This window comes from Papio anubis, chromosome 2, assembly GCF_008728515.1.
Source record: "Papio anubis isolate 15944 chromosome 2, Panubis1.0, whole genome shotgun sequence".
Lineage (NCBI taxonomy): Eukaryota > Metazoa > Chordata > Mammalia > Primates > Cercopithecidae > Papio > Papio anubis.
The window spans coordinates 98,824,042-98,837,639 of NC_044977.1; the positions used below are offsets into that span (position 1 = coordinate 98,824,042).

At 38.0% G+C, this 13,598-nt stretch overlaps 1 protein-coding gene across 9 annotated transcripts in view; it reads left to right on the forward strand.

The window, feature by feature from the left end:
- Positions 1-13,598, forward strand: part of ULK4 (unc-51 like kinase 4) — a 793,903-nt gene that overhangs the window by 127,782 nt on the left and 652,523 nt on the right. For 8 of the 9 annotated variants that reach the window (XR_001899874.3, XM_017955554.2, XM_021933694.2 and 5 more), the window contains one exon: positions 8,442-8,525. The exons of the other annotated variant lie outside the window; for it this stretch is intronic. Coding sequence is in view for 7 of the 8 variants with exons in the window: in XM_017955554.2 (XP_017811043.2) it covers positions 8,442-8,525 (84 nt within the window). In the remaining variant the exon portion in view is untranslated. The remainder of the gene's footprint in view (positions 1-8,441; positions 8,526-13,598) is intronic. 9 annotated transcript variants of the gene reach the window in all.

The window sequence follows — 13,598 nt, forward strand, 5'->3', positions numbered from 1 at the left end:
TCATAATTTTAAGGCGGTTACCATGATTGTTATAAAACATCAGTATTTTGACTTATTTAACTTCATAATTAGTACTGATAGCTGGTACAGCAAATTTGTCTTCTTTGTTCTTTCTGTGAGTATCTTGACTATTCCTGGCCCTTCGCATATCAGAATAAATTTTAGAACCAGCTTGTCCAATTCTGCAAATCATCTATTTTTAAAAACTACACTGATTATGCAGATAAATTTGAGGAGAACTGATATATTTATGATTTTGAGTCTTCCAAATCACATTTGGAATTGTACTGAATCTGTGTATTGATTGGGAAAGTATTTATATCTTTATGATATTTATATAGTCCTCCAATGCACAAAAAGTATTTACATATATTAACATATTAACAAATTTTATTACAATTCTTTTATTCTATACAGAATGCCTTTGTACATCTTTCTTTGGTTGAATTTATTCTCAGGTAATTTTGTATTTCAAAGGGATAACATATTCACGAACCTAGAACACTAGAAAGTGAAGAAAGGTATATGGGGAGAAATCTTTTTCCTAGTTTTGTACCCCATCTGTCTAGTTCCCCAATAAATATTATAATTATATGTAATCTAATATAAATATTATAAAATACAAATATAATTTCTTATATTTACAAAGTGAATTTTGTACATATGAGCAAATACAAATGTAGATTTTGTGTCATTTTATGCAACAGGTAGAAACTCACTTTTTTCGCTCAATAGTTATACACTATTAGGAACAGTACATGGAGCAACATAGTATTGGAAGTTCTGGCCAGGGCAATCAGGCAAGAGAAAGAAATAAAGGGTATTTAAATAGGAAGAGAGGAAGTGAAATTGTCTCTGTTTGCAGATGACATGATTCTATATTTAGAAACCCCCCTCGTCTCAGCCCAAAAACTCCTTAAGCTGATAAGCAATTTCAGCAAAGTTTCAGAATACAAAATCAGCGTGCAAAAATCACAAGCATTCCTATACATCAATAATAGACAAGCAGAGATCCAAATCATGAATGAACTGCCATTGACAATTGCTACAAAGAGAATACAATACTTAAGAATACAGCTAACAAGGGACAGGAAGGACCTCTTCAAGGAGAACTACAAACCATTGCTCAAGGAAATAAGAGAGAACACAAACAAATGGAAAAACATTGTATCCTCATGGATAGGAAGAATCAGTATCATGAAAATAGCCATACTGCCCAAAGTAATTTATAGATTCAATGCTATTCCCATCAAACTACTATTGACATTCTTCACAGAATTAGAAAAAACTACTTTAAATTTCATGTGGAACCGAAGAGAGCCTGTATAGCCAAGACAATCCTAAGCAAAAAGAACAAAGCTGAAAGCATCACACTACTTGACTGCAAGGCTGCAGTAACCAAAACAGCATGGTACTGGTACAAAACAGACATATAGCCCAATGGAACAGAACAGAGACCTCAGAAATAACCCACACATCTACAACCATCTGATTTTCAACAAACCTGACAAAAACAAGCTATGGGGAAAAGGTTCCCTATTTGATAAATGGTGCTGGAAAAACTGGCCAGCCATATGCAGAGAACTGAAACTGGACCCATTCCTTACACCTTATACAAAAATTAACTCAAGATGGTTAAAGACTTAAATGTAAAGCCCCAAACCATAAAAACCCTAGAAGAAGACCTAGACAGTACCATTTAGGACATAGGCATGGGCAAAGACTTCATGACAAAAACACCAAAAGCAATGGCAACAAAAGCCAAAATTGACAAATGGAATCTAATTAAACTAAAGAGCTTCTGCATGGCAAAATAAACTAGCATTAGAGTGAACAGACAACCTACAGAATGGGAGACAATTTTTGCAATCTACCCATCTGACAAAGGTCTAATATCCAGAATCTACAAGTAACTTAAACAAATTTACAAGAAAAAAGCAAACAACCCATCAAAAAGTGGGCAAAGGATATGAACAGACACTTCTCAAAATAAGACATCTGTGCAGCCAACAAACATATGAAAAAAAGCTCATCATCCCTGATCATTAGAGAAATGCAAATCAAAACCACAATGAGATACCATCTCATACCAGTCAGAATGGCGATTATTAAAAAGTCAAGAAACAAAAATGCTGGTGAGGCTGTGGAGAAATAAGAACACTTTTGGACTGTTGGTGGGACTGTAGATTGGTTCAACCATTGTGGAGGATGATTCCTCAGGGATCTAGAACCAGAAATACGATTTGGCCCAGCAATCCCATTACTGGGTATACACCCAAAGGAATATACATCGTTCTACTATAAAGACACATGCACACCTATGTTTATTGCAGCACTATTTACAATAGCAGAGACATGGAACCAACCCAAATGCCCATCAGTGATAGACTGGATAAAGAAAGCGTGGCACACATACACCATGGAATTCTATGCAGCAGTAAAAAAGAATGAGCTCATATCCTTTGCAGGGCCATGGATGAATCTGGAAGCCATCATCCTCAGCAAACTAACACAGGAACAGAAAACCCAACAGTGCATGTTCTCACTCATAAATGGAAGTTGAACAATGAGAACACATAGACACAGGGAGGGGAACAACACACACCAGGGCCTGTCAGGGGATGGGGAGCAAGGGGAGGGAGAGCATTAGGACAAATACCTAATGCATGTGGGGCCTAAAACCTAGATGATGGGTTGATAGGTACAGCAAACCACTCTGGCACATGTATACCTATGTAATCTGCATGTCCTGCACATGTATCCTGGAACCTAAAATTAAAAAAAATATATGTGTATATATATACACACGCACACACAAATATATGTGTATATATATGTATGTATATATAACAATGAGAATGTAAACTTTATTTTTCAACATAAGCTCCATCAAGGTCAAGATACTTTGGTAAGCGATGATACTAGCCATTAAAAAAAAAGACTCTTATACGGAGATACGTACACTGGAGCTATTTCTTAATAATTAACATAGGTATATTTCTCAATCAGTACTTGTAGCTCCGTGCTTCCTCTTCTTTTCATGTAATAGAACATTTCCACCCCAGCACTTTTGGAGGCTGGGGCAGGAGGATCTCTTGAGCCTAGGAGTTTGAGACCACCCTGGTCAACATGTGAAACCTTGTCTAAAAAACTTGCAAAAATTAGCTGTGTGTAGTGGTGTGCACCTGTAGTTCCAGCTACTTGGGAGGCTGAGGTGGGAAGATTGCTTTAGCCTAGGAGGTTGAGGCTGCAGTCAGCCATGATTGTGCCACTGCACTCCAGTCTGGGTGTCAGAGCAAGATCCTGTCAAATAAATAAATAAATGAATAAATAAATAAATAAATAAATAAATAAATAAATAAGAGAACATTCCCTGCGCGATGTACATTATGTGCCAAGTTTTGTGAAAGGTACTTTTCCTTGCAGTTCTTTGGGGATAGGGCTGGAGAATTTATTTCTACTTTACCACTATTTTGGACCCTCAAGGTCTTGACATCAAGGCTCAAACTTACGAAGTTTTGTATGCCCCCAGAGAAAATAAAACTTCAGTGCTCAGTTTATCCCATGCTTTCAATTGTCTGTTTTTTGGCTTAATTATTCTTTATTATCTTGTCAGATCTTTGATGCATTTTAAGGATGTCAAAATAAAACCAGTTGCTTTCATTAGAAGAGTAATCAGGTACCTGGTCTGCTATCTTACCAATAATGAGAGTCTAGTCTAATTCTTCTTTTTTTGGTCCTATAGTTTTTCCTCCCTGCCCTCTGCTTGAGATATAATTGGTATAAAATAAACACATATTTAAACATCACAATTTGATAAATGTTTATCTATGTATACACCTATGAAATCATCACTACACACAAAAAATGAACCTATCTATCACCTCCAAAAGTTTCCTTAGCATCCTTTTTAATCCCTTCCTGTCTCCATACTCCATACATACTATATAAAGTTTTGCTTTCTTTATATAGACTTGTTTGCATTTTCTAGAATTTTATGCAGATAGAATCATACAGAATCGTGTTCCTACTAGATCTAAAAGTAGATCTAGAGTATAATTTTTCTTGGCATATACTTTTTTTTTTTAGGATGGAGTCTCATTCTCTCACCCAGGCGGGAGTGCAGTGACACGATCTTGGCTCACTGCAACCTCCACCTCCTGGGTTCAAGCGATTCTCCTGTTTCAGCCTCCTGAGTAGCTTGGACTCCAAGTGTGTACCACCACACCCAGCTAATTTTTGTATTTTTAGTAGAAACGGGATTTTGCTACATTGGCCAGGCTGGTCTCGAACTCCTGACCTCAAGTGATCTGCCTGCCTCAGTCTCCCAAAGTGTGGAGATTACAGGTGTTAGCTACCACTCCTAGCCCTTGGTATATACTTTAATTGAATACAAGCTAGGCTATTTGAATAAAGGGATGATAATGTGGCTATGAAATTTAACTACATCTCCTGATAGCAAACTGGAAAAGGAAGTTAAGTCCCTGAATCTACAAAAATAAATAACTTTTCAGGACATGAGGGCTTTGTGGAATTGTCACTTTGACTATAATAAACCTTAAAAATCTCAGGTCAGTGCTGATCTGTTGGGACTGAGCTGAAGTGATTATATATAGTATATATAATATACCAACCTAAGTCTTGTTGGCTCTCTAGTAACACCCTAAGGCTTACGGACAGAAGACCAGACCTTATTCTGTAGAGGATATTATAAGGCAACACCTTTTCAGTTTATGTATTTTTCTTGCTTTTGTCAAGGATACCTGTCACCCTGAGTTCAGGTATTCTTATTTTGTCTTTTTGGTTTTATTGCATAATTTCTTTCTTCTTGCCTTGCTCATAGTCACAGCCAAAGTCTCTCTCATTACCTTCTAGGCCCTCATGGGCTGGCTCTTCAGAATCTATCTGACCTAATTCCTCACTACCTTCCTACTCACTCCTTCCAGCTATACTGACCTCCCCACAGTTCTTTAAACCCACTATGCCATGCTTCTGCCTCACCATATTGACATTTGCTGTTCCTTCTGCTTGTAATATTTTCTTCTGAGTTGTTTGTATTTTCTCTCTGCTCAAAATTCCCTTCAGAAAATCTTTCCCTGGCTATGAGTGATCTGAGATGGAGCCAGCCTGTCTACAGTCTTTCTGCAACCTCTTACTCTGCTGTTTTTCTTTATAGCACTCGTCATTATCTTGACTTACTTATTTTGTTTACTTCTTTAAAAAAAAAATCTCGGCCGGGCGTGGTGGCTCATGCCTGTAATCCCAGCACTTTGGGAGGCTGAGGTGGGTAGATCACCTGAGGTCAGGAGTTCGAGACCAGCCTAGCCAACATGGCGAAACCCTGTCTCTACTAAAACTACAAAAAATTAGCCGGGCATGGTGGCTCAGGCTTGCAATTCCAGCTACTTGGGAGGTTGAGGCAGGAGAATCACTTGAACCTAGGAGGCAGAGGTTGCGATGAGCTGAGATCATGCCACTGCACTCCAGCCTGGGCAACAAGAGTGAAACTTTGTATCAAAAACAAAATGAAACAAACAAAAAACCAGAAAATAACAACAAAAACAAAATGAAACAAAAAAAATCTCAGTCTTCCCCTGAGTGCTTAATATTAAGGAAGAAAATGTATCTGCCTCTTTATGGTTTACGGCCATTATTAAGAGGAGTTTCTGGTGCACAGTAGGTGCTTTTTTCATGCATGAACTGCACCAAGGCCAGTGGGACAGGAGAGAAGTGAGGAAGGAGGCAGGGTTGGAGAGACTGGCAGGGACATGATCATGAAGGGCTCCTCGCCAGTCCGATGTCTTGGTCTTGATCCGAAGAGCAAGGGGAACTCATTAAAGAGTTTTAAGAAGAGTAATTATGTCAGCTGATTTGCATGCCAAAAAGATAATTCTGGTTTATATGTGGAGAGTAGTGGAGACTGAAGACAAGATTCTGAGAGCCTGGATGAGAGTAAGCAACGTAGGAGCAAAACTAGGAGAGAGAAGTGGGTATTTCAGGAAAGGGAAAGTCAGGACTGAATGTAGTTTAAGGCGCAATTGAAAGGTCTAAGAGGGATCTGTTGGATTTAATGACGTGAAAGTCACTGGTAACTCAACAAGAGCTTTTTATATATTTATTTATTTTCCCTGGAATGAGGGAGATAGAAGAAGTCATATTGGAGTGGGTTGAGGCGTTAGTGGAAGGTGAGGAAACTGAGAAAGTCAGTGTAAAGTGAGGATAGTTGTGAAAAGGGGCCAAGGGATGAGGAAGGTCTTGTTTTCAAAATGAGTGACCCTATTCAGGTGGAAACAGGAAAGATCCAGAGGGGATACGATGTTGAAAATTTAGGAGCAATAAGGGATAGTCCATTAGCTAATGACCCTGAGGAGGGCAGGATGGGAATGGGATCCTGAGCCCAAGTGGAGGGAGATGAATGGAGGAACCTGTCCTATTATAACCATTGGGCAGAAGTAGCAGATGGCTTTATGTGGAGGAAAGTTTGCCTTTCCTTTCTCAGAACTTCCATTCTTTTTATGTGTGTCGGAGGAAAGTAGGGGAAGTGGTGGGAGGGTCATAGGTTTAAAATAGCCTTTTCAGGGAGGGTGGTGATAAGAGAAATAGTATGGCTGGAGATTGATGTTGAGGGTCCCCTGAGGATGCTGATCCCAAGTAAGTAATGGACTCTGTGCCCTGTGGTGCCACCTTCTCTAAGGACCCAGTTGCCTGAGAGCAGACTTAGAGAAAACAAGCGGCTGGCTTTCGCAGAGGTTGAGGTTTCCCAAACAAGAGTAAAGGGACAACTAAAGAGACCGATAGTTCAGGTTTGGGGCAGAAGTGATTAAATGATGGGCCAGGGATTCTAAGTGGCTGGGAGTGAAGTAGGTGATCTGTTGAGGGAAAGAAGAGGGGCCAGGGGAGAGGGCACAGAGTCCACTGATGTTAAGAGTTGTGGTGGGCATTTTATATAAGGGAAGAATAAGGGAAGGAAAGAAAGTTGTGTTTGCAAGTTAAATTTAGTGTGAATTGGTGATTTTTGAGTTGAAGCAGCCCCTGATCATAATGTCCAGGGTATAACCATATGTGGAATTCTATAATCAAGTAAGGGTATGGTTTTAATGGGTCGTGATTCTTCTCATGGGTATAAAATCCTTTTGGATTAGTAATGTACTAATTCTTTTTTAAAATTTCAACTTTATTTTAGATTCAGGGTACATGTGTAGGTTTGTTACATGAATAGATTGCATGATGCTGAGGTTTGGGGTATGACTGATCCTGCCTCCCAGGTAGTGAACATAGTAGTCAATATGCAGTTTTTCAGCCCTTACGCCTATCCCACCCTCCTCACTTACAGTAGTCCCTAGTGTCTTTTGTTCCTATCTTCTATGTGTACGCCATGTTTAGTTCTCACAAGTGAGAACACATGGTATTTAATTTTCTGTTCTTGCTTCAATTAGCTTAAGATAATGGCCTCTAGCTGCATCCATGTTGCTGCAGTAGTATTTCATGGTAGATATATACTACATTTTCTTTATCCAGTTCACTGTTGATGGGCACCTAAGATGATTCCATGTTTTTGCTCTTGTGAATAGTGCTACGACGAACATATAAGTGTGTGTGTGTTTTTGGTGGAATGATGTATTTTCCTTTGGGTATATAACCAGTAATGAGATTACTGGTTCAAATAGTAGTTCTAGTTTTAGTTATTTGAGCTATCTCCAAACTGTTTTTCATAGTAGCTGAAGTAAGTTAATAACGTACTAGTTCTGTCATTTGGACAATCTTGAGTATGTTCTGTAAGTAGAACCTAATTTTTTCTGCTTTAAAAATTTTTTTTTCATCTTTCTGTGTGGTACCTGATTTATTTTCTGATTGTATTTGATAGGCTGCAGGAGTGTGCTTGAGGTTATTACACTAATTTGGTTAATCTTCTGGGAGAGAATTGTTGCTCATGTCATTAAAATCAATGTACCTGCTCATTTGCTTGTTTTATTTAGCTCCTTTTCTTACTGGGTAACATACTACCTTTTACTTGTGCTTGTGAATTATCCTAAGATATTACTCAAACTTGTGTTTTCTATGCTTTCAAATCATTCCAGATAATGTAATACTTTTAAGATAGTTGTATCTGTATTATCATCTACAATTATCATTAGATTGATTTATCTGTCAGATCATATTGGATCATATTGTCATTTCTCAAGTTTTTAAATCTAGCTTCTATTGAGGGGATCTTACCCATATCATAGATAATGCAGTGAGAAATAGAATAAATACCTTGTATATACAATGCAGTAAAAGATTCTTGATCTAGTCATTATCGTCAGGTAGTAAGTAATACTTTAAATAGATTATTAGGTTTTAGATAGTTTGTGTACTTGGAGCTGTGCCATTTGCTTGAATGGGTTAATATCTTTTGTGCTGTTAGCTTCACTGCCTTTTTTTTTCCCACTTCATTTTAGGAAGGAAAAAAAAAGAACCCTAGAGAGTGCTGGGCTGTTCCCTTGGCTGCATACACAGTGCTAATGAGGTGCCTTCGGGAAGGGGTAAGTCTCCTTTGTTGTCCTCTGTAGATGCTGGCAATTGTAATAACCCTTCAGGCACTGTATGAGGATTGTAGCCTGCAGCGGTGCAGGAGCTTGTCAACTAAGTACTGCTCCTGAATTTAAATAATCCCGACAACCCACCATGAGCAAGTGACCTACAGTGGAGCAAGTGTAAAAATGATCTAGCTTTCTCATTCACTTGTTTAAATGTCTTGCTTTTTAAAGGAATGATAGCTTATATAAACAATATAACTAGCATTCAATAGCATATTTTTAATGACCCTCCCCCCTCCCGCCTTAAAGTTATTGATACACCAGTTTAGTAGAGTAGGTGTGTGCAGAGAATTTTCTGTGAGCCCGAGACAACCCATGATTATCTTGTCAGATCGCCATTTTGAGGTTTAGAAATAGGGAAGGTTCTAATATCCATTGATTTTAATATTAAGTAGTATTTATTATGTGATGTGATTTTTCAGTTTATTCACATCATTTCTTAAGCAATTGTTAATGGCTGAAAGCCAGCCAGCTGGCCAACAAACCAACTCATCTATATGTAGCTCCCACGTGTAACTATGTAAAGGATTTAGTAACCAACCTAAAAGGCTGGCATTTTCTGTTTGCATTAAATCATTTGACATTGTTTCACCCAAGGCAAAGCCATAGGGTGAAAACATTCCTTCAGGAATGAAAAAGATTTATCAGGATAAACATCTTTCTTTTGAGTTCATTGCTTCCTACTTTATATGGTAACAGAATCGTGTTCTAAGTATAGAAAAACTCCCCGAGGTTTTCCCCTAGTGATCCAGAAGAAAAGTTTGAGCTCTTCCCAGTCTGTAGGTTTGAATACCTAGTCATTTGTTGTTATGGGATATGATGTATATTAACAATTGTACTTTGTCAATGATATGAAAATTAAGTCATTCTCAGCTATCATCAAAAGACATGTTTGGGTTTAGCATTGAAAGCTTCAAGGTGGGTGCACTTAGAGGCACATGGATGAAAAAATTCCTGTTCACACACAGACCTCACCTATTGTGGGAGCGAAAATAAGAACATAAAGTGGAATAACATGAATGCAAAAGAACAAAATATAGGAACTCAAGGGAGAGAGAAGACTTCTAGGGATCCTGTTGACAGTATAAAAGTCATTATTGTGAATAGTGCTGTGATAAGCATGGGAGTACAAGAGTGCAGTTGTCTCTTTGATATACTGGTTTTCTTTCTTTAGCATATATACCCAGCAGTGGGACTGCTGGATCATATGGTAGCTCTACTTTTAGTTTTTTTTTTTTTTTTTTTTTAGGAAACTCCATACTGTTTTCTATAATGGCTGTACTAATTTACATTCTCACCAACAGTGTAGAAGAGTTGTCCTTCCTTCACATCCTTGCCAGCATCTGTTGTCTTTTTGATAATCGCCATTTTAATTGGAGTGAGGTGGTATCTTATTGTGGTTTTGATTTGCATTTCCCTGATGATTAGCGTTATTGAGACTTTGGTTATGTACCTGCTAGCAATTTTTATGTCTTCTTTTGAGAAATGTCTTTTCAGATCATTTGTCCATTTTCAAATTGGGTTGTTTGTTTGTTTGTTTTTTTTGCTATTGAGTTGAAGTCCTTATATATTCTGGTTATTTTTTTAAACATTTCAACTGTTATTTTAGATTGAGGGGGCACATGTGCAGGTTTGCTATATGGGTATATTGCGTGATGCTGTGGTTTGGGGTTATGACTGATCCTGTCACCCAGGTAGTGAGCCTAGTATCCAGTAGGTAGTTTTTCAGCCCTTATTCTCTGTCCACCCTCTCCCCTCTAGAAATCTCCAGTGTCTGTCGTTTTCTTCTTTCTATCCACTTATACCCAATGTTAGTCCCACTTGTAAGTGAGAACACATGGTATTTAGTTTTCTGTACCTGCTTTAATCTGTTTAGGATAATGGCTTCCAGCTGCATCCATGTTGTTGCAAAGAACATGATTTTATAATTTTTTATGGCTGCATAGTTTTTTATGATGTATATGTACTGCATTTTCTTTATCCACATATTCTGGTTATTAATCTCTTAGCTAAGATATGGAATCAACCTAAGTGTCCATCAGTGAATGAATGGATACGGAAAATGTGGCGTATGTACACCATGAAATATTATTTAGCTGAACAGTAAATTGATCGGTTCTTAATGCTAAACTCTATATAAATGGAATGGCGCCATATTCTTTTGAGACTTAATTCTTTTGCTTTTAAAGCTAGGTTAGTTTACATGCTGATTGTGTAAACTATAGCTCATTTGGACCACTGTGTAGATGTTGTTGAAATATGCCTCAGTGCACGTGCGTGAGTACACATACACACACACACACACAGTTTCCCCACATCACTGAGTGAAAGTCTGTCTTCTCTCCCCTGCTCTGCAGTGTCACCTCTGTCACATCAATTGGCATGTCTCTTTCTGGGCTCTATTTGGTTCTGCTGGTCTACTTATTTCTGGATTCTGTGTGTGTATGTGTGTGCATGCATGTGTGTGTATCAATTTGTACCCCACCTGCAGGATATGGAAGTACTCATTAACCCGTATCTTCCCAAACATTTGACAGAGGTGAACTTTAAATTTTTGTCAATCTGGTGGGCATTAAGTGGTTTATTTTTATTTTTTTGAGACAGGATCTCACTGTCACCCTGGCTCCCAGCCTCTGCCTCTGGGATCAAGTAATCCTCCTGCCTCAGCCTCCCGAGTAGCTGGGACTACACATGCATACTACTATGCCCGGCTAATTTTTTGTATTTGTAGAGACAAGAGTTTCACCATGTCGCCCAGGCTGGTCTCTAACTCATAGGCTCTAGGGATCCACCTCCCTTGGCCTCCCAGAGAGTTGGGATTACAGACGCCAGCCACTGTGCCCAGCCATCGTTTCTTATAGTAGTTTTAACATGTATTTCCCTGATTACTAATGAGGATGACCATCCTTTTCTGTTTACCTCGTTTTTTGGGCTTTCTGTTTTGAAAAGTGCTTGTCAAGTCTTAAACTTGTTTTTTTCCTATTGCTTTGTAGGAACTCTGTACCCTCTACAACCTATTATTATAAAATGTTTCAAACATTAGAAAAGGAAAGGAAGCTGTAATAATCACCTTTGTTTCCATCACCTAGATTAAACAGTAAACATTTTGTCCTATTTGCTTTGCTGTAATATGTGTGTGTGAGTATATGTGTATCCACGTGCATGTGCATTTGTTCATTTTCTTTACAGTGTCTATTGATAGGCAGAAGTTCTTAATTTTAATGTAGCCACTTTATATATAATATATATATAAAAGACTCTGTGTGTGTGTGTGTGTGTGTGTGTGTGTATGTGTGTATATGCATACAATCTTTCTATGTTGCCCAGGCTGGTCTTGAACTCCTGGGCTCAAGCAGTCCTCCTGTTTCAGCCTCCCAGGTAGCTGGAATTATAGTCATGCATGCCACCATGCTCTGTGTAGCTCAGTTTATCTATTCCTTTATGATTTGTGCTTTTTGTATCTTACGAAATGCTTCCCTCCTCCAACATCATTAAGAGAGTCTATTACGTTTTGTTCTGAAACTCTTATTTTTTCTTTTCCCATTTAGAGCTTTAATCTATTTGTAATTATCTTTGGTGCATGGTGCTATGTGTAGGTCCAGTTTGGTTTTTAAAAATAAAAATAGTCAAGTGAAGAATCCCCTATCCAGACCCAATTTAAGGTAGGAGTCCCCAGTGCCTACAACTAAGTATAAAAGATGTGAACAATAACTCCCCCATCTCCCTGCTATCTCACTGATCTGAGGAGGGCATTGAGGATGTATTTGCAGCTGGGAGTGCAGGTTGCAGGAGGGAAAGCCCAAAAGAAGCTAAAAGCATAAGCAGGTCCTCACTTGATTTACAGAATATTTCCTTCAAGAAGCCACAGTTGCTCTGGCAGCTAATTTCTTAGCAGCAACAACTGTAGTAAAAAAAGTGAAATAGTATATTTGTTAATAAAGTATTGTCAACTCACAAATGTATTCACATAAAATATATATTTCAAGAACAATAGAATAACCATGAATATGAAAAGAATTAGGAAAAAAAGAAAAAAAAAGAAGATATAAATGCAAAACAGATGGAACAAATAGCACAAAATATGATGGAAGTTATAAATGAAACTACGCCAACAATCACAATAAATGTAAATGGACTAAATAGTTAAGAGAAGACGACTATAAAACAGAATTAGGGCAGGCGTGGTGGCTCACGCCTGTAATCCCAGCACTTTGGGAGGCCGAGGCAGGCGGATCACGAGGTCAGCCTGACCAACATGGTGAAACCCTGTCTCTGCTAAAAATACAAATACTAGCTGGGCATGATGGTGCATGCCTGTAATCCCAGCTACTCAGGAGACTGAGGCAGGAGAATCGCTTGAACCTGGGAGGCAGAGGTTGCAGTGAGTTGAGATCACACCACTACACTCCAGCCTGGGCAACAGAATAAGACTCCATCTCAAAAAAAAAAACAAAAACAAAAAACCGGAATTAGAAAATAAACAGTATGAAAAGACATCTAAAACATAAATTTATAGAAAGACTGAAAGAGAATGAAAAAAGATATACATGTCTTATGTACCTAACCCAAAGAAGTGTGGTTAGCTATATTATTATCAGATAAAATAGGCTTTGGGTAAAAAGCAATATGGGAGATTTTTTAAGGTCACAAAATAATGATGAAAATTATAATAAACCAAGGGAAAAGGCAATCTAAAATTTTAATGTATCTAATAACTAGCAGTCAAAATACATGAAAGCAAAATATGACAAAATTGCGACCCTAAGAGGGCAATTTAAACACATATCTCAGTATCTGATAGAACAGACAAAAAGCAATCAGCATAGAGAAGATCTACATCTGTCTAGAAAATTAACAAGCTTGACCTAATGTATAGAAAAAACATCTCTCTCCAAAGTGACAAAATTCACTGCGCCCCCAAGTATATATGTACTGAGCCATAAGGAAAATCTCAACAAATTCCAAAGAAGTGGAATATTCATATATCTTTCTCTCTAACCATAATCTCATTAAACTAAA